Source organism: Dromiciops gliroides, chromosome 2, assembly GCF_019393635.1.
Source record: "Dromiciops gliroides isolate mDroGli1 chromosome 2, mDroGli1.pri, whole genome shotgun sequence".
In the NCBI taxonomy this organism is placed as follows: domain Eukaryota; kingdom Metazoa; phylum Chordata; class Mammalia; order Microbiotheria; family Microbiotheriidae; genus Dromiciops; species Dromiciops gliroides.
In genome coordinates, this window is record NC_057862.1 from 473,735,405 (window position 1) to 473,762,451 (window position 27,047).

At 43.6% G+C, this 27,047-nt stretch overlaps 1 protein-coding gene across 1 annotated transcript in view; it reads left to right on the plus strand.

Annotated features, from left to right (window-relative positions):
* TOGARAM2 (TOG array regulator of axonemal microtubules 2) overlaps nucleotides 1–27,047 on the plus strand; it is a 99,526-nt gene that overhangs the window by 52,017 nt on the left and 20,462 nt on the right. The window contains exons 13-20 of the mRNA XM_043986703.1: nucleotides 3,369–3,516; nucleotides 4,350–4,455; nucleotides 5,527–5,762; nucleotides 7,348–7,506; nucleotides 10,537–10,654; nucleotides 12,215–12,306; nucleotides 12,785–12,974; nucleotides 14,867–15,083. Coding sequence (XP_043842638.1) covers nucleotides 3,369–3,516; nucleotides 4,350–4,455; nucleotides 5,527–5,762; nucleotides 7,348–7,506; nucleotides 10,537–10,654; nucleotides 12,215–12,306; nucleotides 12,785–12,974; nucleotides 14,867–15,083 — 1,266 coding nt within the window. The remainder of the gene's footprint in view (nucleotides 1–3,368; nucleotides 3,517–4,349; nucleotides 4,456–5,526; nucleotides 5,763–7,347; nucleotides 7,507–10,536; nucleotides 10,655–12,214; nucleotides 12,307–12,784; nucleotides 12,975–14,866; nucleotides 15,084–27,047) is intronic.

Genomic DNA, 27,047 nt, shown 5'->3' on the forward strand with positions numbered 1-27,047 from the left:
TCTGGTACTCCGTCTCTTTTCTCCATGCTTTTGCCCTGACTGATTGTCCCCCCTGACTTGAATGCATTTTCTCCTCATCTCCATTTCTTAGAATTCTTTATTGTCTTTAAAACTCAATGCAGGGGCAGCTAGATGGCACAGTGGATAAAGCACTGGCCCTGGACTCAGGAGTAACCGAGTTCAAATCCGGCCTCAGACACTTAACATTTACTAGCTGTGCGACCCTGGGCAAGTCACTTAACCCCAATTGTCTCATCAAAAAAAAAAAATAAATAAATAAATAAATAAAAACCAAACCTCAATGCAGGCAACATCTTTTACATGAAGCCTTCTCTGATCTTCCCCTAGGTGCCAGTGTCTCCCTTCACCCAACTTAACTTGCATTTATTTTGTATATAATTTTTATATGTATGTATTTTTACATATTTTATACTGTATCTCTCCAGATAGAATGTAAGCTCTTTGGGGGCAGGGATTGTTTCACTTTTGCCTTTGTATTACCAGCACTTAGCATGGTCCTGCTACATGTGTTATTGTTCACTTGTACCCAGTTCTGGGGTCTCTGTCGGTGTGATCACAGGGTTGGACTTTACTCGTAGCCCGGCATGGCCCCCTGTAATCTATCTATAGCTGGAGAATAATCTCAGCCCATATTTTTGTGTGTTTTTCTGCTCCAGGGGTTCTTTTATTGCTGTTCTTGGGGTAATTGTATCAGGAGCTCTGTGCGTTTAATGTCTTTCCTCTGCCATGGACCCCCATGGACCGTAGCAGACCTGGCCCTTCTATTCTCTACTATCTATTGAAATCTATCCAAATTAATGTTCATTGTTTCCATGACACCATCTATCCATCTCATCCCCTGTCATCTCCTTTTCCTCTTGTATTCAGCCTTTCCTAACATCAGAGGATTTTCCCAATGAGTCCTGTCTTCATTATGTGACCAAAGTATTTAGCTTCAGTATTTTACCTTCCAGTGAATAGGTTAAATTAATTTCTTTAGGTAATGATTGATTTGATCGCCTTGCTGTCCAAGGGACTCTCAAAAGTCTTCTCCAGCATCACCATTTAAAAGTGTTGATTATGTAGCGGCCAACTTTCCTTATAGTCCAACTCTCATAGCCATATTTTACTACTGGAAAAATGATAGTTTTGACCATATGGACCTTTGTCTTCAAGGGGATGTCTCTGCTTTTTAAGTATGCTGTCCAGATTTGCCATATCTTTCCTTCTAAGGAGCAAGCATCTTTCAATTTCATGGCTGCAGTCACCATCTGGAGTGATCTTTGAGCCCAAGAATATAATATCTGACCCTGCTTTCATTTCTTCTCCCTCTGTTTGCAGGAAGTGATGGGACCAGTTGCCAAAATCTTAGTTTTGGGGGGTTTTTTTGATGTTAAGCTTCAAGCCAGCTTTTACACTTTCCTCTTTCACCCTCATCAAGAGGCTTCTTAATTCTGCTTCACTTTCTGCCATCAGAGTGGTATCATGTATGTATCAGATTGTTGCTATCTCTCCCAGAAACCTTAATTCCAGTCTGCTACATAGTAGATCCTTAATAAATGCTGATTGATTTGGTGAGTGAGGACTACTTGTATGTGAACAACTCAAGTAATCCTTATCCTATATTGGGGTTGGTCTTTCTGCTAGGAGACCGGGGGAAAGGTAAGTCAATGTTTTGAGTTCTGTGCATTTTGGAAGATGTATTAGGGGAGGTGCCGTGTGGACCTTAGTAGCCCATCCTGCTCTTATTCTTTCTATATAAATTCGAGTGGTCATGCTGGTCGTAATTGGTGGCAGTGGTGGTTATTACTATTGCAACTGACTCTGTGGCTTATATGAATGAATGAATACCAAAGGGAAGTTAATTAATAGAAACTTTAATAAAATATTTCCAGACATTTTTATCTCGCCCATATCTCCCCAATGAATAATGAATGTAGTTTATATATTGTTTGCCACCTGAGCAACACTCAAATCTTGTGGGAGCTCTCAGATCTCTTGCCTTCTTGTGCTTATATTTTCCAACTCAGTCTGTCCCCCTGTGGGCACTAATATTCCTGGGTCTTGCTGACAGAGAAGGTGCTGGGAAGTATCATGATTACACCTGGGCTCCCTAGGCCTTGGCTCAAGTCTGGGCTGACTAGTAGTTTGCTCAGGAGTCCTTTCTGAGCTTCCCATTTCTAAGCTATAAAATGAGAGGGTTGGACTCAATGACCTCTAAGATGCTTTGATAGACTGTGATTTTGTGAGTTATAACTCTAGGTGACAGGGTTGTAGGGGATTTAGTACACTTGTCCTACTGTTCACACTTTGATTTAAAGGGATTCACAGACACCATCTAATTAATCCTTATGCTCTCCAGTGAAATAGGATGGACTGGGGTGATCCCCATCTTATCTAGAAGAGAGACTGAAGCACAACCCGAGTCAGTCATAGAATAGACTAATCTGAAAATTCAGCCTCTAAGGGGGTTCTGATTTTATCGGTGAGAAAATGAATATTAGCTCTGATAGTTATTCATTCATGAGCCTCTGCTTACCCAGCACCCAACCATAGATAATGAAGAGTTGACTGTAAATACATAGAATGAGTTGGTCTGTCATATGGCCACAGGTAGCCTATCACAAGCCAGCATTTCTATATGTAATAATGGACATTCTCCTTAAGTTAGGGCTCCTGAGGACAGAGGGTGCCCAATCAGGTAGACAGCTGACTGACTTCCCTCCCTCGGTCCAACGGGAGTCCTGTAGGTACTGAAAGCTTTGCCCACAGCTGTCACCGAAGCCCCTCCCCACTCCATGTTAGGTATGCCAACTTACTGTGCGTCTTTGGGGAAATGCTGTGGGTGAGGTCTGGGGAACTGGGAGCTCCATGAGAAAAAACTCATGGAAGTGAAGAAGCTTAGTTTTGTTACTGTCCTACCCCGTGGTGTCAAACTCAAATAGAAACAGATCCCAGACAGTTGCACATTGACTTAGGAAAGCACAAAATCACATTGTTTATAGGTTTTGTATTTTCATTTATTTGTTAACATTTCCCAGTTATGTTTTAATCCAGTTCAGGCCATGCTAGGTAGCCAGCAGCCTTCTGGCCTTGAGTTTGCCATCTCTGATCTTGCCCACCAAACTTGTCTCTGTGTAACTCCTATCTGTTGCTTTTCTCATCATTTCTTCTCTTCCTTTCCCCTTCCTTCCTTCCTTCCTTCCTTCCTTCCTTCCTTCCTTCCTTCCTTCCTTCCTTCCTTCCTTCCTTCCTTCCTTCCTTCCTTCCTTCCTTCCTTCCTTCCTTCCTTCCTTTCTTCCTTCCATCCATCCATCCATCCATCCATCCATCCATGCATTCATCCTCTCTTCCTCTTTTTTTTCCAGCTAATTCCTTGCCTGCAGTGTTCACAGTGGGTTCTCCAGAATGGGAGGAGGAAGAACAGCTAGACAACAACTCCAAAGATCTGAGGCCCCTCTCAAACCCAGAACTAGTCCTGATGAATGCCCTCCAATGGCTTGAGAGTAGTGATTGGTAAGTTCCAACCCTGCCTTCCTTGTCTTAAGCACTTTTACTCTCCCATGTTCCCTTGCTCCTGTGTGGCCTGTACAATGACCGTGGAATATCTCCAGCATTTAGGAGTGGCTCCTGTACTATCTCCTGGGGATTGGTTGTAATTTAGAATGTTGCAGTGCTCTGCCCATGAATGAAGGGTTGGGGAAAGAAGTTTGACTTACCCAGAAACTTCACCTTATTTACTAGGATTATTTTCATTTCCTTTTTAAATTTTTTAAAAAATTTTTTTCCCAGTCACGTGTTAAAACAATGGTTTAACTTTTTTTTTTTTAAGTTTTGACTTCCAAATTCTATCCCTTCCTCCATCTCTTCCCTTTCAAAGCCATGGTCTATTCCAGTCCTGGGCTAATAATATAATAATATACCATGCAGTTCTGCATGGTATATTTGAAAGTTTTTTTAATGCCCAGATGTGTCAGGGGACAAGAATAACATTTGCACAATGAGGTTCATTGCAGTATGCCCTCACTGTATTCCAGGGAATGTGATATAGGCAAAATTGCAGTTACTGCAGTTGTTTCATAATGGGGTTTTGCTCCAGGAAGCATTTAGCTGATTTTTATATCATAGTGAGTGTTTGGTATAAAGAAGAAACTGTGCTTTGTTGTATTTTGGGGAAAGTAATGTTGTGTATGCACAAGTTGAGTGATCTGGGCAGCTTTGGAGGTGAAACTGCTCTGGGGTATGGGACCTTCTAGGTGGCACTGTTCAGGGGTCCTCGGGGTCTATGGTGGAGTTAATGTTTCTCCCATCTGCCTTTGTGACCTGGATCTTTGGACTTTGCCTCTTAGGCAGACGAAACAGAAAGGGCTGGTGAGCATCAGACGCCTGGCGACCTGTCACTCTGAGGTCCTTGCAGACAGATTGCATGATGTTTCCTTGGCAGTGATAAGGGAGGTAAGGAAGCTTGTGCTCACCGGGTGACTCATGAGCAGTATTTTCTCATTTATTTTATTTTATTTTGGGGGGATGAGGCAATTGGGGTTAAGTGACTTAACCAGGGTTACACAGCTAGTAAGTGTCAAGTATCTGAGGCCAGATTTGAACTCAGGACCACCTGACTCCAGGGCCAGAGCTTTATCCACTGTGCCACCTAGCTGCCCCCATGAGCAGTATTTTCTATCCTCTATCTCTCTATCCCCACTGGCTGTTGGTGTCCAATATATATTAAATGTCCGCTATAGTCTAGGATGATTGTTAAACTGATTCCCTCTGCAAACTTTCTTATATTGAGCCCCCTTATCCCCCATCCACACAGCCATCAGATAAAGTCTATGTCCCTCACACATGGTAGGTGCTTAATAGAGATTGTTGGATGAAACTCAAGTGTAACTTTACACTTGAGTTATAGCAAAACCTTCCCAGGCAATTTCCTTTCCCTTAATATACCATGTAACTCTGGACAAGGCCCCTTGACCATTCTCCACATCATTCTCCTCAGAAGACTTTGATGTGTGACATCCACTGTGGTAATATCAGAACTGTGAGGTATAATTCAGTCAACCAGTCTAGCAACCAGCATTTATTAAGTTCCTACTGTGTGCCCTGCACAGTAGGTCCTGGGGATAAAAAAACGAAAGCGAAATAGCCCCTATCCTCAAGGAGTTTACATTCAAAAGTTACTTAATGTGTTAATCAAAGACCTGGGTTTCGAGACCAGTGTGGAGTGTTGGGAAGAACACTGGAGTTGGAGTCAAAAGACCGAGATTTGAGTTCTATCTCTTTCACTTTGCTCCCTATGTGTAGAATGTCCTCCAGCCTTCAGGGTCTGTCTTTCTTATTTACCCCATTATCCTGAGTTTAGTTCTTTAGACCCTCCTTCCACCCAACTTTTCTGGCCTCAATATTGTGTGAAAAGTGATAGACTCCTGGGCAAGACCAAGAAGGGTCTGGGAAGTTGGTTCCTATCTTTCTGACATTCCATCATCCCTTCTGGGGGGGCTTTTCCTCTTTTTCTTGCCCCCAAAGGTCACCAACCTCCGTTCCAAGGTGTCCCGCTTGGCCATCAGCACCTTGGGAGACCTCTTTCGTACCATGAAGAAGAACATGGACCCCGAGGCTGAGGAAGTTGCCCGCTGTTTGCTCCAGAAGATGGGGGATACTAGTGAATTCATCCAAAGAGCTGCTGACCGGTCTCTGGGAGCCATGGTAGAAAATGTGACTCCTTCCAAATCCCTGGCAGCTCTCACAACGGGGGGTGTACAGTATGTATTTGACTGTCATTTGGGGTGGGAGGAGGGAGAACATAGTGAAACCTAGAGAGCTGAGGAGACAGGAAGAATGGAGCCCCATGGTGGGAAGAATGAGGTGACAGTCAGAAGGAAAGGGGGGAAGTGGATTCAGAAGCATGTGGACATTGGAGAGGATGGGATGGGATGGGATGGGATAAAAAGAGGATCACTTTGGGAGAGAAGGGCTTGGGGGAGGGGGAGATGCATAGTAGAGGAGTGGAGGAGACATGAAGGATGATGAGAGGGGACCCTCTCCTCATAGGGTTTACATGCCATGGCTCTCTGTGAGGGCAGCCAGCTTTCTTTGGGTGAGAAGGCTTCTCCCCCCATTGCCCTTCCTGCCTGTTCTCTCCCACAGTTAGCCTGTGTGACAGGTATACTGAGGGATTAACAAACTAACAGGGGCTCGGGGCTTCTGGATGAAATGCAAGCCTTGGGCAGGAAGGAAAAAGGAGGCGCCTTGTTATTTTACTGAAGCAGCCTGGCTGGGGGCACCTGTGGCTGGCAGTAATAGGCACCAAAGGGACACAAACCTGAAGAGGCTTCGTCCTTGTGGGCAGCCTCTTCTTCCTCTCCCAGAGGAGGAGATGTTTCTTTCTGATGAAACCTGGGCCGGTGAGGAGTGAATTGAAGCAAATTCTGATATATCGGCTGGCAGGTTCTATTCCTCCTACCAGATGGACCCACCTTTTGCTTAGCTTCCCTTCAGCCTGATTTGTTTCCCTCTTTGAAATACTATAAAAATCTCTGATCCATTTTCACTTGAGGGTCTAATTCATTAGACTTGTGAGAATCACCCCTTAGGAGGCTGCGCCTACCCTACAGATCTGGGATCTTGCATCATTCTGCCGATCAGTGATCTTGGCTGGGACCTGCAGGGGGAGGTCTTGTATCAGCTTGCACACCTCTCTCCTCGTATCCATTTACAGAGTGGTGACTGCATCAAGCTGCATCAAGCAAGGGGCACCTTGCAATAATATGCAGGTCTGGGGTCCTGTTTAAGATTGCTGCAGATTGGTGACCTTGTGTCATCCTGCAGGTTAATGATCATTGTTTTTCCACCTTGGGAGAAATTGATCACACTGATATTGTACTCCCCTTGCCCTTTGCCAAGAGAAATCAAGGTAAGGTTTTCAGAGGAGCTTTTGGGGAGAGAGGCATTTGGTGCTAGGTGATAGATGGGCATTAGACACAGAAGCAAAGTTGTCTATGGGAGATGAAGGAAGAGCTGAGCTTTTTGGTGGTTCTAGCAGCCAGACAATCCGCTACCCTGTCTTCTGTCTTCTTTCCTTCACTCTCCCCACTTCCTGTCTGCTGGTATCAGTACTCCCAGCCAAATGGTCAGGAATGGACAATCCCTTTCTATGAATGTTCTAGGTTCCCTGGGACCCCATGAGCAGCTGCCCTGTACCTCTTGTACCTGCCCAGGGTTCAGGTCACTGACATGAAATGCTTTTGATTCTGAGTCCCAGTGATTTGGCATTACTGCTCCTCTATCCCTAGGTCTGAGTATCAATCCCTGGGCTGACACCCCTGACCATGCTGTGCTTTCTTCCAGCCATAGAAACCCACTGGTCCGAAAATGCACTGCTGAGCACCTATGCAATGTGTTAGAGCAGATCGGGGCTGAGAAACTGCTGTCGGGGACGAGGGACAGTACTGACACACTGATTCGAACGTTGGTAAAGCTTGCCCAGGACTCCAATAAAGACACAAGGTAACCAGGTCCTGTTTGAGAAGGAAAACTGCCTAGCAGGCCTTAAGGAGTCCCAGTACAGGCTAAGCCCCTGAATCAATGGAATTTAGCTGTCACTCTATGCCAAAGAGAGTGCATGATATAGTAATAAGACCCCTGGGTTTGGAGTCAAAAGGTCTTGGGTTCTAGTCCTGGCTCTTCTACTTCTTATTTCTGGGTTTTTTTGGGGTTTTTTTGGTGAGGCAATTGAGGTTAAGTGACTTGCCCAGGGTCACACAGCTAGTAAGTGTTAAGTGTCTGAGGCCAGATTTGAACTCAGGTTCTCCTGACTCCAGGGCCAGTGTTCTATCCACTGCACCACCTAGCTGCCCCTTATTTCTGTTTTTAAGCAAGTCACTTCCATCACTGGACCTTCCCATCTGTAAAACAGGGTCTTTTGGGTGATAAGGATACTGTCTCTAATCTATGACCTCATGAACATAACAAGCAGAGGCTGGGCAGGGAAGCCAAGAGGGTAGCTAATTTATCCTATAAAATTGTTAACCATACTCCAAATGTACCTCTTCATGGGGGGTGGGGGGGTGGGGACAGGGAAAGGGCAAGAAGCAGCCTCAGCCCAGACAAGATACCGGTATGCTCATGGCAAGCTTTGCATCTTCCTGTCCATCTTCCCTATAACTCCCGCGACTTCCTACAGGATAAATATCCACATGTTGTGGAACTTGGTTGCACTGATATATACACATTTAATGATAGTAGTTGGCATTGAGAGAGCGCTCGAAGGTTTACAAAATGTTTCTTTCTAGTAATTCTGTATGGTTGTTAGTTTAAGTATCAATACTTATTATTGGTAGAGCTTAGAGAAGGGAGATATCATTTATGTATTTAGTCTCACAGATCAAGAGCTAGAAGGAACCTTAGAGGTCATCTAATCAAACTCCTCTCTCCATTTTATATAAGAGGAAGCTGAAGCCCAGAGAGGACAATGACTCACCCAAGGTCACACGGAGTAAATGGCAGAGTTGGGACATGAGTTCAGATTGAACCCAGGTCTTCTGACTTCCAGGATGATGTTTATTCCACCCTGCTTCCTGTTACCCCCTAGTCAGCTGCCTGATGTGACTGCTGCTCCCCAGTTCCTGCTCTGGGCAAGAGAGAGGCCAATCCATTTTTTTTTTCCAAAAATGATCATTTTTTAACATCAAATTTATTTCCAAACAATTCATCTCTTCTCCTACACAGTAAATCTTCCCTTGTAACAGATTTTTTTAAAGGTCTTTTTATTTTATTTTTTATTTTGTGGGGCAATGGTGGTTAAGTGACTTGCCCAGGGTCACACAGCTAGTGTCAAGTGTCTGAGGCCAGATTTGAACTCAGGTTCTCCTGAATCCAGGGCCAGTGCTTTATCCACTGTGCCACTTAGCTGCCCCTGTAACAGATTTTAAAAAGAAAAAAAAAACAAGCAGTGCAGTAGAATCCGCCAATAAATTGGCCATATCTGTGTATATGCAGTGTTCCACCTCCCCTCCCTCTGTTAAGAAGGGAGGTAAGTGCATTTCCTCAAGTCTTCTCCAAGGTCAGTCTTTGCTCTTATTCAAGAGGGAACTAGGGCTCCAGTCCTAAGGAGCATGAGTTTTAAGTAGTCTCTGCAGTGGTGGCTTTGAGATTGTCTTGCTCCACCTTCTGTGGTTTACTGGCTTTCCCCACTGAACAATGGCACATGTTTTTGAGATGGCTTTGTGGGTTGTGGACCGATGGAAACTCCCGCAGAAGTTCGGTGGCCTTGTTAGCACTGTCCACTAATCAGGAGAGCTGATCCAAATTAGCTTCATGCTTCAGTACTTGCCACTAAATGGGCATTAATTGGGTCTATCCATTATTGCCTTTAAAAAAGGCAATACATTACAACCAAAAGGAAAGAAAAGAGCAGCAGGGGTGGTTGATAGACAGGAATGTTCCAAACATCTTTTCATAGACTATGAGAGAAAAAAGTATTTTTTATATTACAGCAGACCCTGGAAGCCTAGATTGTTAGGGTTAGAAGAGATCTTACTTAGAGCTATGTTTATGGGAGTAAATCAGAATCCCACCACATGTTTGTTTGCAGAGAGTGATGTGCATCTTTTCTGCATGTAACCCCAACTTGTTTTCTTCTCTGTTACCATGGAAACGTAAGAAGTGGGAAGTGTCTGTTTGCCATTGAGCAAACTTTTTTACCCAGAGTTCCCAGGCACCTGTGGTTGTATTGGCACCATCAAGTTCAATGTCGTGGACACTTGGAAACTCTGGGTAAAAATGTCTGCTTGTCAATAGATAGTCACTTCTCATGTCTGTCCTACATTTCTGTGGCAATGCTCTGAGAGAGAAGTACGTGGACGTCACATTCATTTTTAAAATATGGAAGTAATTTTCTGTATGTGCACAGGTGGCTTGCACACATGAAGGTGTGCCTTTTTCTTAGATTCTTTTAGTGTTTTTGCCATGCGATCATGCCAGCCTGGAGAGTACCTGGTGTGTTCAGTGTATTTAATGTGGAACTCTCAGGAGTCTGGGCAGCATGCCATAGCACAGATGGAGTGCCATGCTTGGAGTGAGGAAGACATGGGTTGAAATCGCACCTGAGACATTTGATAGCTATATGACCCTGGACAAGTCAGTTAACCCCACTTGACCTTGTTTTCTCATCAGTAGGGACGGCTGGTCTAGATAGCTCAAAGGTCACTTCCAACTCTTGGTTTATGATCTGTGACCTTGACACATCTGGGAAAGTCTTTCATGGAAGACTCAACCCACGGAGGTTCTCCCATCAATATACCTATCCTCCAGGCAGTCTGAGGAAGCCAAGAGTCTTTTAGTTCCCAGCCAAGAAAGATGCCATGCATGAGAGATCTTTCTGGAATATATTGAAGCGGGAAACAGGACAAGGAAATCCCAGATCTTCAAGAGTTGCTGTCCAGTGCCCGTATTGACCAGGAGTAGTCCGTGTGTGTGAAGGGGATGACGGCAGCTTCTCTTAAGTTTGTCCTTATCTTTCTCCTCTTCTCATGGCAGGATTTGTGGCCGGAAGATGATCAACACCTTGATGGCAAATGCAAGGTTTGATGCATTCCTGAAGCACTCCCTCCCATCTCATGACCTGCGTGATGTGTTGGCAACCATTAAACAAAAGGTGGGTGCCAACAAGCAGAGGGGGTCTGAGCTTCTGGCCTGGAGGGGCCCTCCCCAGTGATTATCGAGTGCAGCCTCTGGGAGATGACGGAGGAGTGGGGATTGATTGTCAACATTCTAATACTTGAGAGGAATTTCAGGACAAGGGCATGACTGGAAGTGGGGCAGGGTTTTCACTCACTGCTTTCTAAGGAGGAGTAAATGTCTCAACATTCCTCATCATTTACCTCCTCCTAGTTTTCTTCTCCCCCTTCTCTTTTTGAAAGAGGTAGCCATCCTGGAGAAAAAAAGAACACTAGACTGAGAGTCAAAAGCTCTCTCCTTTTTGTGACCTGGGGCAAGTCACATGACTTACCTGGGCCTTAGTCCTTCACCTCTCAAAGGAGGGGGCCCAGACTACATGCCCTCCACAGTCCCTCCCAGATTTAAATTGATGTGCTTGTGAACTTGTGCAGCTGTGCAAATTTGAGCCAGTTTCTTCACTTGGGCCTCAGTTTCCTCTTATGTGAAATTTGTTAGAGCTCTTTCAGTGGTATGATCTTCAGTTCATTGATCATCCTGGTTGCATCCTCTCCTTGCTGCCCTCCAGTTACTCAGTGTTCTTTCTAAAATGGGACACCCAGAGTTAATTTTCTTTCTGTTGAGCACATGACCCTTTTTCTTATTCTCCCCGGGCCTCAGTTTCCTCATCTATAAAATGAAAGCGTTGAACTAGATCTCCTTTGAGATCCCTTTCAGTTCTATAGCTATTATCCTGTGCTCTCTCCTTACTTAAAAAAAAGTTCTTTAAAAAAGTTTTGTTTTGGCCTTTCTTGAGGCTTTAATTGCTAATCCCTTCAGGGATTTGACATAATCCAGGGATTTTAACACAGGGATTTTAGATAATAATTCACATTTTTATGGGTGGTTTAAGTTTACATAGCACTTTCTCCAAAATGAGTATGTGAAGTTGATAGTGCGAATATCATTCCCTCCCTTTTTATGGATGACAGAACAGAAGCTCAGATTGATCTGGCAACTTAGTCCCATGTTAGCAAACAACAGCCAATTTTTGAACCTAGAATTCCTGAACTCCAAGTTACAAACTAATCAGAGAAGTCATATAACTTAACCACAGTCTTCCACAAATCAAACAACCAACATTTATAAGCTCCTACTTTGCACCAGGCACCATACTAGGTAATACAAGAACAAAAAAGAAGCAGGCCTTGCTTCCAAGAGCTGATGTTCTGTAGTTCTGGAGGAAAAGCCAGGGCAAGACTCCAGAGTCATCTAGGAGAGGTGTGCATGCTATTCTCCTCCAGGGATGTTTGTCTCCTTCCTTTCTCTTGGGGTGGGCTTTGCTTCACCTTCCCAGAACTTGAGGCCCATGTTATGGAGAGCAAGCAGAAAGGTCTGGTCTGTGAGTCACCACAGCACAGTACTGGGTGGGCTGCTGTTTGTGTGGTGAAAACCCAACAGTGGGGGATATCTTCTGTCTGTCTCACAGTCTTTGGGGTGTGTCACGGTGCTTCTTCAATGGGACTCTCTCTTGGTTTCTGTTCATATGTACCATTTTTAGGGAGTTGAAGAAAACACAGAGCCTCCACCTATCAAGGGCCGCAAGATGAAGAACACAATAAACCCTGAAGAAGTCCGGTCTAGTGAACAAGGGTATGACACTACTTTTGATTCTGCCATAATTCTGATTTTAAGATCAATCACACAGAGTGACTGATTAGGACCAGTCTTTGAGGGGAGTCCTTATGTCCTGGTGAATTCTGGGAAATAGCATTATGGGAAGGAAAATCGGTCTTGGGGCTTTGTCTACATCTGTGCTCCAATGCCACCTTGCCAAGGACTGGTGCCCCTGAGAACCAGGTCTGTTATTCTCAGGGAAGGGAGATTTCACAGAGTTCCCATGAGCTATGATTGTTTCAAGCTATAGGTTGAGTGAGAATCTTCACAGTTGATGGCCAAGACTGGTTGGTCTCATCTCCAGAGTGTGTTCAAATGGCCCAAGCTGTCCCAAGTGTTGCTGGGGGTGTGAGTAGATAATAGGGAAGGAGAGGAGATGAGCAGATGAAAAGGGTGCATGTCTGTGGGGGCTTCTTAGAGGCTGACTCTCAGGCAGCCCCTTTAAACCTTGTAGGTGCAGCTCAGAAAGTGAGCAGGTGGTAGTCCATCGCACCACCACACGTAACGCAGAGATGTCTGAGCAGCTGAAGGAGCTGAACTCCCTGCTGCAATCCAAGGAGTACCGGATCCGAATGGAAGGCATCACACTCCTCCTCGTCCACTGCAAGAACAACCAAAATTTCATCACCACCAACCTAACACAGGTGAGCATACAGGGGACATGGGAGGTCATGCAGAGAGGGCCAGCTGCTTTTTTCATTTGTGCTATGCTCATTCTGTCAATAAACTTGCTAAGCAATGGCTACCTTTGTAAAGGCTGCCCTGCTCTGGCCTTCTTGGCTCTGTGACTGCCTCTGTTGCTTTAAAGTGACTTTAGACACAATCTCTACTCTGAAGATGTCCCAGGAGCCACAATGGCACCTTAGGTTTGGGAGAAATCTCAGAGATCCTACCCCTGTCTGAGAAGGAATCCTCTCTTATAGCAACCCTGGCAAGGGGTCACGCAGTCTCCACCTGAAAGACCCCTTGGGATAGAGAGCTCACTACTGCACAAGGCTTAGCATTTCACTTTATTTTTATTTCATTTATTTATTTATTTTGGTGAGGCAATTGGGGTTAAGTGACTTGCCCAGGGTCACACAGTGTCAAGTGTCTGAGACCGAATTTGAACTCAGGTCCTCCTGACTCCAGGGCCGGTGCTCTATCCACTGCACCACTTAGCTGCCCCAGCATTTCACTTTAGATACTTCCTCTTGTTAGGAAGTTTTGGATAGATAACAATTAGAAGATCCCTCAAGTCCTTTAGCACTCTGCTTCACATGATTTATGGATGTTTTGTCTCATTTTTAACACAGCCACCTTGAACATAACAGAACTTAGGTTTTAGAGAATTTGTCAACCACATAGGCAGAAGCAGGGATGATGGCAGGGATGTATGGTGCTTCTATCGCCACACACATTTGTATGGTGCTTTCTGTCTCCAAAGCTCTTTGCTGTCTGGGTTTTTGGGGGGGATTTTTGTTTTGGGCTTTGTTTTTTGTTTTTTTTTGGTTTTGTCTTACAACAAGCCTGGGAGGTAGGAAGGGCTGACATTCCCATTTTACAGACAAGAAAATGAAACTTAGGGGAATTAAATGACTTCCCCAGGGTCACACAGTTGTTGACAAAGCTGACACTCATACCAGTCCTTTGCCTCTCAGTCCAGTGTATTTTGCATTGCTCCACTGCCTAAAAGCCAGACATCCCCACACCTTAGCCTTGTGCTTTAGTGATGTGTGTCTCTTTGTGTTTGGACAGGAAAAAAGTTGGTTATCTTGCTCTTTTTAGTTCCTGTCCTTGTGCTATCCTGTGTATGGCAGTCAATAAACTTTGAAGTGTGTGGGTGCATGGATGATGAATATGCATTCATCTTAATAATAGATCTGGAAAGAGACTTTCTAGGCCATCTCCTTCACTAGCCAAACTCCTGGCCCTCAGGCAATTTAAATATATCTGGGAAATGTTTATTAAAACAATGAAACTATAATAAAACATAGATAATGTTAATTTGTGGTTTTCTAAGTCAATATGCAGCCTGTAGGGATTTCTATTTGAGTTTGATACCAACTGATAGTCCAGCCCTCATTTTACACATGAGGAAGCTGAGGCTCAGAAAAGCTAATTGATTTGTCCCAAACTGCCCAGAGCCAAGATCTGACCCAGGTCTTCTAAGTCGAGTTCCTGCCCTCTTTCTACTATACCACACTGCTCCTGAAATGAAGGTCTTCAGTGTCTCTCTCTCTCTCTTTTTTTTTTTTTTAGTGAGGCAATTGGGGTTAAGTGACTTGCCCAGGGTCACACAGCTAGTAAGTAAGTGTTAAGTGTCTGAACTCAGGTACTCCTGACTCCAGGGCTGGTGCTCTATCAACTGCGCCACCTAGCTGCCCCCAGTGTCTCTTGATAATGAACTTGGAGTTTAGCGTTTGGCATGCCTCACAAGGCTTGTACCCGTCATCTGGCTGACCGCCGACCACATCTCTTCTTTCTTTTGTGTCCTCCCTGCTTGACCAGCAAGGCCCTCCAGAAAATCTTTTGTTTTTCCTTTCTCTCTTCTCAGATCTTCGATGCATTCATCCCAAGGCTCCAGGATCCCAACAAGAAAGTGAACCAGTGCGCCCTCGAGACCTTTACGGAAATGATCCCTTACCTCAAAGAGAACTTACACCCGGTGCTGGTCTCCGTGGTCACTGCAGTCTCAGATAACCTCAACTCCAAGAGTTCTGCCATTTATGGTGCTGCTGTAATGGCTCTGGATGCCATGATAGAGAACATAGGTGAGAGGCCTCCTCCTAGCTCCTCTTTCCCAAAGCTTCACAGAGGCATGTCTTGTGTAGGAAGTTATAGGCTGCTACAAGCCTTTGCTCTGCAATTTACAGGCTTAGAGATCTGTCTAGGGCCCTGAGAAATCAAGTGACTTAGCCAGGACCACTTAGCCAGTATGTGGCCAAGGCAGGACTCAAATCCAATTCCTGACACTGAGGCTGACTCTTTATCCATTAACCACCTTGTTCCTTAAAGTAGCTGAAAATCCCAAATACCCAGTTTGCCTGCTTACCAGTCAGACAACACTGGTTGATACTCAGGCTAAGATTTTAGCATGGTGTAAGGGGCATGCCTGATCCAGCATCTGTGAACTTGTCTTTTAAAAAAATGTTTTGAGAGCTCTTGTGATAGAATCACTCTCCTTTATAATCCTATGCATTTTATATTATATATTTAAAATCATTATTCAGAGAAGGGATTCCCAGGCTTCCCCAGGCTATGAAAAGGGTCCATGACACAAAAAAAGGTTAGGAACCCTTGCTGTGGAGGGAAGAGAATGAGGCTAGGACTCTGGAGACCTGGGAATTAGTCCTTCCTCTGCCTCCTGGAATCTGGTCGACCCTGGCCAAGACACTTCTCTGGACCTTCCTTACCTTACCTGGAAAATGAGGAGGGTGGACCAGGTGAGTCGTAAGACTCCTTCCAGCTCTAATAATCCTGATGCGCCTGTGAGGGAGGCCTGCTAACTTGGGTCCAGGGAACACTGTCTGACCGAGTCTGATTCGTGATCCCAAGTGATAGCTCATTGGATGAGTGTAGACTATAGGCCAACCTTGACTGCCTCTGATCTTGGCACTGCTGATGCCTCATAGAGTGGTAGACTTTTAAAGCTTGGAGATACTTCTAGGGCCATCCGATTTAATCCCTTCATTTTACAGAAGAGGGGATGCTTGGGAGTGGGGTCACTTGTTGGGAGAGCTGGAGGCCCATCAAGCAGAAAGCATTTATGAAGGACCCACCAAATGCCAGGCACTTCGGGTTCAAAGACCAAAATGAAACAGCCCCTATCCTCATGAATCTTACATTCTCTCAGGGGAAAAGCCATGTGCATTATTATTAATATTATTATTTTATAATAGTAATAATAATTATTACTAATGCAGATTATTGTTAATAATAGCTGGCATTTAGCTGACATTTTCAGGTTTGCAAAGGACTCTACAAATATTATCTCATTTTGATCCTCACAACAACTCTGGGAGGCAGGTGCTGCTGTTATTTCCAATTTACAGATGAAGAAATTGAAGCAAAGGTTAGGTGACTTACCCAAGATAACATAGCTAGGAAGTATCTGAGGCCAGATAGGAACTCAGGTCTTCCAGACTCCAGGTCAGATTTCTGTATCTGTAATACCACCTAGCTCCCTCAAGATGCATGCAAAATAAATACAAAGTAAATATGAGGGGAGGGATGGTGTCACAAAAGCAGGGAGGGTCCTAGCATGGAGTGAAACCAGGAAAGACTTCATATAGAAGGTGGTGCTTGAACAGTTTTAAAGGAAACAAAAAGGATTCACTCCCCTCACCCATCCCCTGTCTTTTCTTTTGTCTCCTGTCCTCCTCCTTTTTCTACTTCCTTATTTCCTTTCTTTTTTTCCTGCTTTTTCCCTCTCTTGCCTTGGACTCAGGCCTGCTAGTGTTACTTGGTATGTATGTTTGACCACACATGTATGTCTATATGTATGTCTATACCTCAGGCTCTGGTGTGACCACTGTGGCCATGTTCATCTCTCTGTTTCCCCATCAGTAAAACAGGACCATAATCCCAGCCTCACCTACCTCCCAGGATAGCTGTAAGCATCAAATGGGATCATGGATATGAAATACTTTATATACTATAAAACTTGACATAGATCTAAGTTATTACAATTACTTTTGCTAATAGTAACACTGCATATAATGTCAGAGTTGGCCGATGTGTTGGTTAGTTTTGCTAAACTATTTTCTTTCCCTTTTTTTATTCTTTGTTCTATGGGATGCCTCTCTGAGGTTTATGGGTTGTAAGGGAGAGAATGTAGGGAATACTAGGAAATGTAGGTGATGTAGCAACAAATAAGCAATCAATTTTTTAAAAATAAAAGCATCGGTGGGGGGGGGGCGTGCAGCTAGGTGGCGCAGTGGATAAAGTACCAGCCCTGGATTCAGGAGGACCTGAGTTCAAATCAGGCCTCAGACACTTGACACTCACTCACTAGCTGTGTGACCCTGGGCAAGTCACTTAACCCCCATTACCCCTCAAAAAAATATAAGAGCATCAGACTAGAACAGGCATTCTTCACACACACCCCCTTTTTTTTGGTGAGGCAGTTGGGGTTAAGTGACTTGCCCAGGGTCACACAGCTAATAAATATCAAGTGTCTGAGGCTGGATTTGAACTCAGGTCCTCCTGAGTCCAGGGCTGGTACTCATCCACTGTGCCACCTAGCTGCCCCATTCTTTACCCTTTTTGACCCTGTTGGCAGTCTAATAAAGCCTCAGGACCCCTCCTCAGAATAATGTTTTCAAATGCATAAAATAAAAGGATTACAAAGGAAACCAAAGACTACTAAAAAATTAAGATGTAATTTTTTACCCCTCCAAGTTCATGGATCTCCTGAAATTTATGCATAGACACCCCCCCCCCGGGAGTCCATGAACTCCAGGTTAAGATCCTTTGGCTTAGATGGTCTCCAAGGCCCCCTCTGACTTTGTGAGAGTTCTGGGGCAGCTTTGCGGTGCTGGTAGGGCTTTTCATTTTTCACCTAGGAGGTGTGTGGTCTAGAGTAAAAATCCCTGGCTTATAGGTACCGTCTCCCTCTCTACCTCACTGGTGACCCTGGGACAAATCACTTCACTTCTCTGGTCTTTGATTTCCTCATCTGGAAAATGGGATGGTGGGGGACTAGGTTATATTTAATGCCTCTCCCCGCTCCCCACTCTAATACCATGATCCTGTGACTGCCTCCTGTCCTGGAATTTGGTTCTCTGCCACTGTCCCTCTTCCCCACAAAAAAATCTGCTCTTCCAATTTGGGTTAGATACAAATGTATTTGCCTTCACTTCTACATCTGTTCAACAATACTGGGAGGTGTTGATGTGTGTTGTTGAACAAAAGCCTGGCCCTACCCTAGAGGAAGCTGCATTTCAGCAGGGAGCCAATTAGACAAGTAGGATGCAATCCTCATAAGCTCACAGGATTCAGGGCTGGCACGGACCTTAGAGAGCACCTCATTTTGCTAAGTTGAGCTAAGGCCCAGGGATGGACTTACCCAAGGTCATGTAACTAGTTGGTGGTAGATCTAGAAATTAGTGTTAGCTGCCCTGCCCTCCAGGTAAAGGATACATCAAAACTGCCTCGAAAGTCTGATGGAATCATTTGTGTATAAACTGAAGAGACCTTTGAAACCATGTAGTAGTCTAACATATATATGTATGCATGTCTTTCTGTCTATATATACATGTATATATACACATATATGCATAGACACATATACATATCTCTCCATCCATCCATCTTTTGTTTTTACATCATCTACTTTTCCCAAATATCTCAGAGCCATTACTTTTAACAAAGAATTTTTCTTTTTTTTCTTTTTTCTTTTCTTTTTTTTTGGTGAGGCAATTGGGGTTAAGTGACTTGCCTAGGGTCACACAGCTAGTAAGTGTTAAGTGTCTGAGGTCAGATTTGAACTCAGGTTCTCCTGACTCTAGGGCCAGTGCTCTATCCACTGCGCCATCTAGCTGCCCCAATAATTTTTTTAAAAAGATAAAAAAAACAGTTCAGAAAAAATATCCAACATATCAAAAGCAAGATTCCACACTCATTTCCTCCCACCCTCTACAAAGAGGGGGAGGGAGGTGCATTTTTTTTCTTGAAAAAAATTTTTTTTTATCACACATAGCTTTTCCATATACACAAACATAAAAATAGGATTGTCCATGATACCATGAATCACTGTTTTGTATAGTTTCCATTTTTTTTTAAACAGACAAAATACATTCTCCTGGGCAGCTAGGTGGCACAGTGAATAGAATGCCAGGCCTGAGGTTATGAAGACTCCTCTTCCTGGGTTTAAATCTGACCTCAGACTCTTACTAGCTGTATAGCCTCGGGGAAGTCACTTAACCCTATTTGCCTCAGTTTCCTCATCTGTCAAATGAGCTAGAGAAGGAAATGGCAAACACTTTGGTATCTTTGCCAAGAAAACCCCAAACGAGTCATGAAAAGTCAGACACGACTGAAAAATGACTGAACAACAAAATATGTTCTACATGTTAGCTGCAAAGCTGTCCTGCTCATCTGTGTAGGCAGGCTCATCCTTATCGATCTCTTTTGGGGACAAAGTTGGTCATTATCATTTAATAATGGTCAGTTTCAATTATTTTGTCATTGCCATCCTTGCTGTTTACACTGTGCTAGTCACTGAAGATATCATTTTCCTGGTTCTGCTCGCCCTACTTCACAGTCTCCCCCGTTTCTCAGTATTCATCATCTTCATCATTTCTCACGGTGCATGCTGGGGTATTCCATCATGCTCATGCACCCCGGTTTGCTTAGCCATTCCCCAGTGGATTGGCATTGACTTTGTTCCCTCTTCTTTGCAACTACAGAAAGTGCTACAATAACATTTTGATGGATGTGGGAACTTTCTTTTTGTCGCTGACCTCCTCAGGGTCATACCTAGGAGTTTTTTTTACAGATGAGGAAACTGAGGGAGAGAAATAGAATTCCTTTCCCCGGGTCATGCAGATATTTATTGTCAGACTTGGCTCAGGTCTCTGGGATCCCCAGCCAGTTTCTTTCCCCCTCTTATTTCAATTTTGTCCTTGCTTCTGCTGCTGTAGTCTTCTCTCTGCCTTGCCTGTGGGTGCATATTCTGAATCCAAGCCACCAGACTGACCACTGATCCACAGCAGTGGCAGTTGCTCAGCATTTACCAGGTGCCTTGTGTTGTTCCTCGGGAATCAGGGCGATACAAACAAAAGACACAACCCGTGCCCAGAAGAAACCTACCCTGTCCTTGTGAAGGGCTTTAAATGTCAAACAGAGGCATCTGTATTGATCCTAACAGGCAGTAGTGGGAAGCATCTTGACTGGGGAAATGACGTGGTCAAACCCTCCCTTTAGAAGTAATCAGTACATGCCTAGTACATGTTCTAGGCTACATAGAAGGGATGGATGAAACGTGAGAAACATCCATGCTCCTTAGGGTACATGTACCTTTGCTAGAGAGGAAAAGGTGGATACTTCATCCAAAATCCTCCTTTCTACAAGAAGTCTTTCTTGATCCCCCTGAACTGCTGGTACCTTTCTTCTGAAGATTGTTTGCAATTTATCCTGTCTATGGTTCATGCTTGGTTTTTTGCATCTAATTGGCAGGTAGGTGACTCAATGGATAGAGTTCTGGGCCTGGAGTCAGGAAGACCTGAGTTCAAATGCAGCCTCAGATATTTCCTACCTGTATGACCCTGGGTCAGTCACTTACCCTTTGTTTGCCTTAGTTTCCTCATCTGTAAAATAGGAATGATAATAATAGCACCAGACTTCCAGGGCTAATGTGATGAAGCAGATGAGATAATATTTATAAAATACCTGGCACCGTGCCTGGCACATAGTAGGTGCTTAATAAATGTATTTGTTTCCTTCCTTCTTCCCCATTATAATGTGAACTCCTTGAAAGCAGGGACTGGGTTGGTTATGGTTGTTGTGGGTCTGCCTTTCTTTGTTTCCCTAGAACTTAGCACAGTGCTTAGCTGGTGCTTAACTAAGCTTATTGACCGACTGACTGACATGACAGGGTTATAAATGATTATAAGATGGTATCTAGTGCCAAACAGGGTTGCAAAAACAGTTCACAAGAAGAAAGGTATTTGAGCGGGTTGGGATGTAGGAAGGGAAGACTTTCTAGACAGAACCTTGAGGATGGAAAGGACTATCCAGGTCAGGTAGTCTGACTTCCCACCATCCTGAAAGAGTCCCCTCCTCTAGCCTTTCCAACAGGTATTGTCCAGCCTCTATTTAGCTCTTTAATCTCCAGTAACCAGGAGCTCAGTCTATCCCAGGCTGGTCCATTCTCCTTGTAAACAGTTCTAATTGTTAGAAAGTGTCACGTTAGAAAATTAAGGGAAACTGAGAGACAACGGTCTAAGCATGATCAATTTATTAGTCAGGCTATCAGTAACCAATAAATTGGGTAAATGACCTGTCTTAATAATCAGAGATCCCAAGGTAGGACTCACCAGCCTTAATATAGTTTGGAGGAGTACAGAGCTGGGTAGGTAAGGAAGACAACACCATTGGTTAGAAGGTAGACAGCGTTGTGGGGGTGGGCATAATACCATTGGTTATTTTGAAGAAAGCAGTCTATAGCACACTCACATGGGGCTAGTGACCATCAAGGAATGGGACTCATCACCAACCTGCAGCCCTTGTTAGTGGATCTGAGCTCCCTGGTCCCAAGAAAGGTTTGTTAGGGAGATAAGATCCTCCTTTAAATGGACAAGGACAGGCAAGGATGGATAATATATCTTTTGGGGATGATAATAAATTAACTTGTAACTTTAAACTAACTCAGAGAAGCCGACTAATTAAAAAATTAATACAGCATAAAATCACTTAAACTCATATAGTAGAAAATTGCAGTAATATTAATTTTGATATTTTCAAATTTCTTCCAAATATTTAGCTAAATTTCCCTGTGCCTGTCATGGGCTCCCATATTTAATATTTAAATTAAGGAGTTTGGACAGGAGAGGAATTTAAAAAAAAAAACCCTATGAAATGCCTGTGTTCTATTCAGGATTATAGATTCAGAGTTGGAAGGGAATTTAGGGGCCATCATCTAATCTAACCCCTTCATGTTACAGATGAAAAGCTAAAGCCTAGAGAGATGAAGTGACTTCCTCAAGGTCACATGGCTAGTAAGTGGCAGAAGTAGGATTCAATGTTCTTTCGACATTGCCATTTCTCTTTAAGCTAATGTAAAGACAAACAGGAAGACAAAATGGGACCATTAGCCCTCCAGAAGGAGGCATTTCTCATCCCCAAAGCCAGGGCATTGATAATATGCCTTATCTACATCCCATATTCCTATCCCTTTCCTAGAGAAATTAAGTTCATTAAACAATGACCATAGAGACAGCATGGTATGGTGTATAGAGTTCTGGGCTTAGAGTCTGGAAGATTTGGAATGAAATTCCACCTATAACCCTCCTAGCAACCTCTATGTGCCCACTAAATTGAAGATGTTTCCATCTCTGTTGGTGGATGGAGTTCCTCATGCTGATGAAAGGTTAGATCCTTCCCATTAGCCAGTACCACCATTAATCATGTGACATTTGAGAGGTGACTTTGGTCCAGCTCTCAGGAGAAAATGGCCTGTGGGGTCTATTGAGCACCAGAGGGAGCGCTCCTGTCATTGGCTGGAGCCTGAAGATGCAGCTTTGGGGCAGCAACAAATCAAGGAACTCAATCGGGTTCTCCTTCCTGTCTCCAGTTCATAAATATTGTCAATTTCCCCTCTTCCTCTACAAGGGAATTTATGACTTGCCCAGTGTGTGGAGGCAGAACAAACAATATAAATCCCACTCTAAATTATGGCTTGTTCCAAATGTTGTTCTGTGTAAGTGAGATTGCTATTGCCAATAACCACACGGCCAAGGCCCTTGGTAAATCATCGACTCACATGGATTTATTAGGAAAACCAGCACCCAGCAAAATGGGCTTTAACTTTTTGAAGTTTATAAGACCCCACATCTCGGGAGAATTTTTAACTCTCCCTGTACCTGAGAGTTTAGTATCTTCTGGTTTCAGGATACTATGAGATCCTTTCATGAAAATAGAACACTTTATGCAGGGCTTTCACACCCATTATCTCATCCTCTGAATTGGTCCATTAAGTAGATAGGACAAGTATTAATACCCCAATAATAGTGATGATGATAATTGGAGGGATATCTAGACCTGTTATTTCATTGAGCCTCTTGGATGAGAAATCAACCTTGCCCAGCACAGATTGACACCATTTCTGCAGCTTGTGGCCTTGTGAAACATATATTTTTGAACATGGTCAAAAATTGGATGTGGCCAGGGTGGGAATTTGGTTTGCTGTGCTATGTATATTTGTCATGAGGGTTGTATTTTTATTTTTCTTGTTCAATGGGAAGGGGAGGGAAGAGGGAGAGATGGTAAATGTATATTAAAAGAAAAACAAAAAAATGCATTTTGGGGAAAAAGCTTAGAGTGGTCTAGATCAGGAAGATCAAGAGATTATGTGACTTGCCCAGGGTCACATAGCTAGTATGTATCTTGAACCCAGGACTTCTTGACCCTAAGGCTTGATTTCATTTACTGTTCAATATTGCCTCAGGGTATTTTTCTACAGCTTCAAACTTTGCAAAGGAAAATTTTCTATTAATTAGCTCATTTGAGCCTCATAGTAGCCTTGACAGGAAGTGCTAGCATTACTATCCTCATTTTATAGCTGAGGAAACTGAGACTCAGACCAAAGAAGAGAGAGTAGTGCAGTTTAGGACATTGAATGTGTGAAGCCGTTTCATTAATATGGAAGAAGAGGAAGAAAAAGAAGAGGGAGGAGGAGGAGGAAAAGGAGAAGCATTTATATAGTGCTTTAACTGAAGTTGGACAATCTGCTACCAGGCTTTTGCCCCATGAGTTTTGGTTTGGTTTGGTTTGGTTTTGGCGGGGCAATGAGGGTTAAGTAACTTGCCCAGGGTCACACGGCTAGTAAGTGTCAAGTGTCTGAGGCTAGATTTGAACTCAGATCCTCCTGAATCCAGGGCCAGTGCTTTATCCACTGCGCCACCTAGCTGCCTCCCAGCCCCATGAGTTTTTAATTCTACCCTGTCTTCAGTATGGAACTTGTATATGCTCTTGGACTACCTCTCCATATCTTCATTGAGTCTGGAGATGGCAGACAGATTATAATCCACACAAACCAAAATTTTCAAGTGTAAAGACCTTTTTTAAAGAGGCAATGTGGCATTGACCTTGGGGTCAGAAGAAATCTGGGTGTTGAATCCTGTCTCAGACACTAGTTTTGTTACTAAATAGCTTAACTGCTCTGAACCTCAGTTTCCTCATTTGTAAAATGGACATAATAAATCTAACATTTGTCTTCACAAGGTTGTTGAGGCTCAAATTAAATGATGTATATGAAGTGCTTTACAGACCTTAAAATGGTGTGTGTGTTTGTGGGGGGGGGGCCCTGGACCTGTGATTTCATCATATAGGGAACTTCTTGGCATGGGGGCAATTCCCTTCAACAGTGACAATCAGCAGCTCTTCACTAATTCAGAATCTTGAGAGTTGCCCAGGTCCCTGAGACCCATAGTCACAAAAAGTACTATCTAAATGTGAAAGGTGATTGATTATTATTGGATCTGCTTGGTGATTTCATCAGTATGAAGGGCTCCTGGTGGAGAAACATCCTCCCTCCAGGTAGATCAGCTCTATCTCTGTAGCCCTGGGTCTCAAGAGTTGCTTCAGGGCCATGAGAGGTTAAGTGACTGTACCCAAGTGACTGAACTCCAGTCACTCTAAGACTGGCCCTCTGCCCACCACAATGTGCTATCTCTCTATTATTTAACTATTATAATTGTTTTTCTTTTTAAAGAGAGAAACAAAAAAGGAAAGGAAAGAGAAAAGAAGAAAAAGGAAGAAATAAATAAGAAATGTCATAGACCCTCATCCCCTGCCCCCACCAAAAATAGCAGTTATACTATTAGTAACTGTTGGTTAAGAAAACGCATAATGAGTCGATCAACAAACATTTATTAAGCACCTACTATGTGCCAGCACTGTGCTAGTTGCCAGAGATACAAAGACAGAAATGAAATAGTCTCTGCCACACTTAGGGAGCTTACAGAGTTTCAAGAAGATAGCATGCATACATATAAGTATATGCAAAATAGAAACAAAGTAAATACAAGCCAGAGTAGCTAGGTGGTGCCAGGCTTGGAGTCAGGAGGACCTGAGTTCAGACACTTAGTAACTGTGTGACCCTGGACAAGTCACTTAACCCTGATTGCCTCATTTTCCTCATCTGTCAAATGAGCTAGAGAAGGAAATGGCAAACCACTCCAGTATTTCTGCCAAGAAAACCCCAAATGGGGTCACAAAGAGTTAGACCTGACTAATCGGCTAAACAACATATATAAAATAATTTTCTTTTTTGTAGGAGGAGAGGCATAGTAGCTAGGGATCAAGAGAGGCTTCATGTTCACAGGAGGTCGTGTATGAGTCTCATAAATGTTGAAGGAAACCAGGAATTCTAAGAGGCAGAGGTGAAGAGGGGGTGTATTCCAGGTGTGGGGGACAGCCTATACAAAAGCATGGAGATGAGAGATGGGATGTTGTGCAGGAGGGACAGCAAGAAGGCCAGTTTAGCCAGGCCATTGTGTGTATTAAGGTCAGCCATGTGACGTAACATTGGAAAGGAAGCTCAAAGTCAGGTCACGAAGACCCTTAAATGCCAAACAGACAAGTTTCTATTTGATCCTAGAGGGAACAGGGAGTTCCTGGGGTTTCGCGGGCCAATGTGTGCTTTAGAACATCATTTTGACAACTGTGAAAGATGGATGGGAGAGGAGAGAGCCCCGAGGCAGGGAAACTCATCAGAAATTGTAGCAAGTAGAGTAGGTGGGGGAGTGATGAAAGTCTGATGCAGGGACTGATGACAGAGAGCTAGGATGAGGTCAGTGACATATATTAATAGGATCTACATCTAGGTGGTGCAGTGGTTGGAACTGGGCCTGGAGTCAGGAACCCTCATCTTCCTGAATTCAAATCTGGGCTCAGACACTGCCTAGCTATGTGACCCTGGGCAAGTCATTTGACCCTGTTTGCCTCAATTTCTTCATCTGTTAAAGTGAACTGGAGCAGCAAAAGACAAACCACTCCAGAATCTTTGCCAAGAAAACCCCAAAAGGGGTCACGAAGGGTCAGACATGACTGAAAACAAATAAGCAACAATAATATCTACTTGGAAAATAATAATACATAGATGTATGACATATTACTTAGTCCTCAGAAGATCTGCTGCTTTGTTTAAAAATGGATTTTTATTTAGATTTGTAGACCCCTTGAAATAACTACCTAACCCCTTAGGTGTCCATGACACAAAGTCTGGGAATCACTGGCTTAAGGCCAACTGAAGTAGGGAGGAAAGTCAATTGCAGACACAAAGCTGTCCAAAGGAAAATGTAAACGACCTTTGTCTTTATGGTTCTGATACTAATTGTGATCCTATGTGAATTGTGACAAGTTGCTGAATATCTCTGAACCTCATTTTCTCAGCATTGTAGCCCCATGGCTGAAAGGGTAGATGTTGAATGGTTACCAAATGATGAAAATGAAGCAATGGGGGTATGTGATAAAGGTAGGAGTATGCTAGGTATTATGGGTAACTTTTCCTCAGTGACCTGGGTGGTGGAATGGAATGTTCTCAGGCTGATGACATGACCTTGAGCTGGTACCTGAGAAAGTTGGCTTTTAAGAGGGGGAGCAGCAGCATTTATGCATCACTGTAAGGTTTGTAAAATGCTTTAGAAGCCTTATCTCATTTGATCCTCACAACCCTTTTAGGTAGGTACTATATCATCCCCATTTGACAGATGAGGAAACTGAAGCACAGAGAAGTTAAGTAACCTGCTCAAGGTTGCATGGTTAATAAGTATCTCAGTTGCTGTTGGGTCATTTTTTTCCCCCAGTTGTATCTTGGCAAAGATACTGGAGTGGTTTGCCATTTCCTTCTCCAGCTCATTTTATTTTTGTTTGTTTTTTAATCCCAGATCTGATGTTTATTTATTTGTTTTTAATATTAAGATGAGGAAATGGAGGCAAATAGGGTTAAGTGACTTGCTCAGGGTCACACAGCTTGTAAGTGTCTCAGGCCAGATTTGAATTCAGGGGGATGA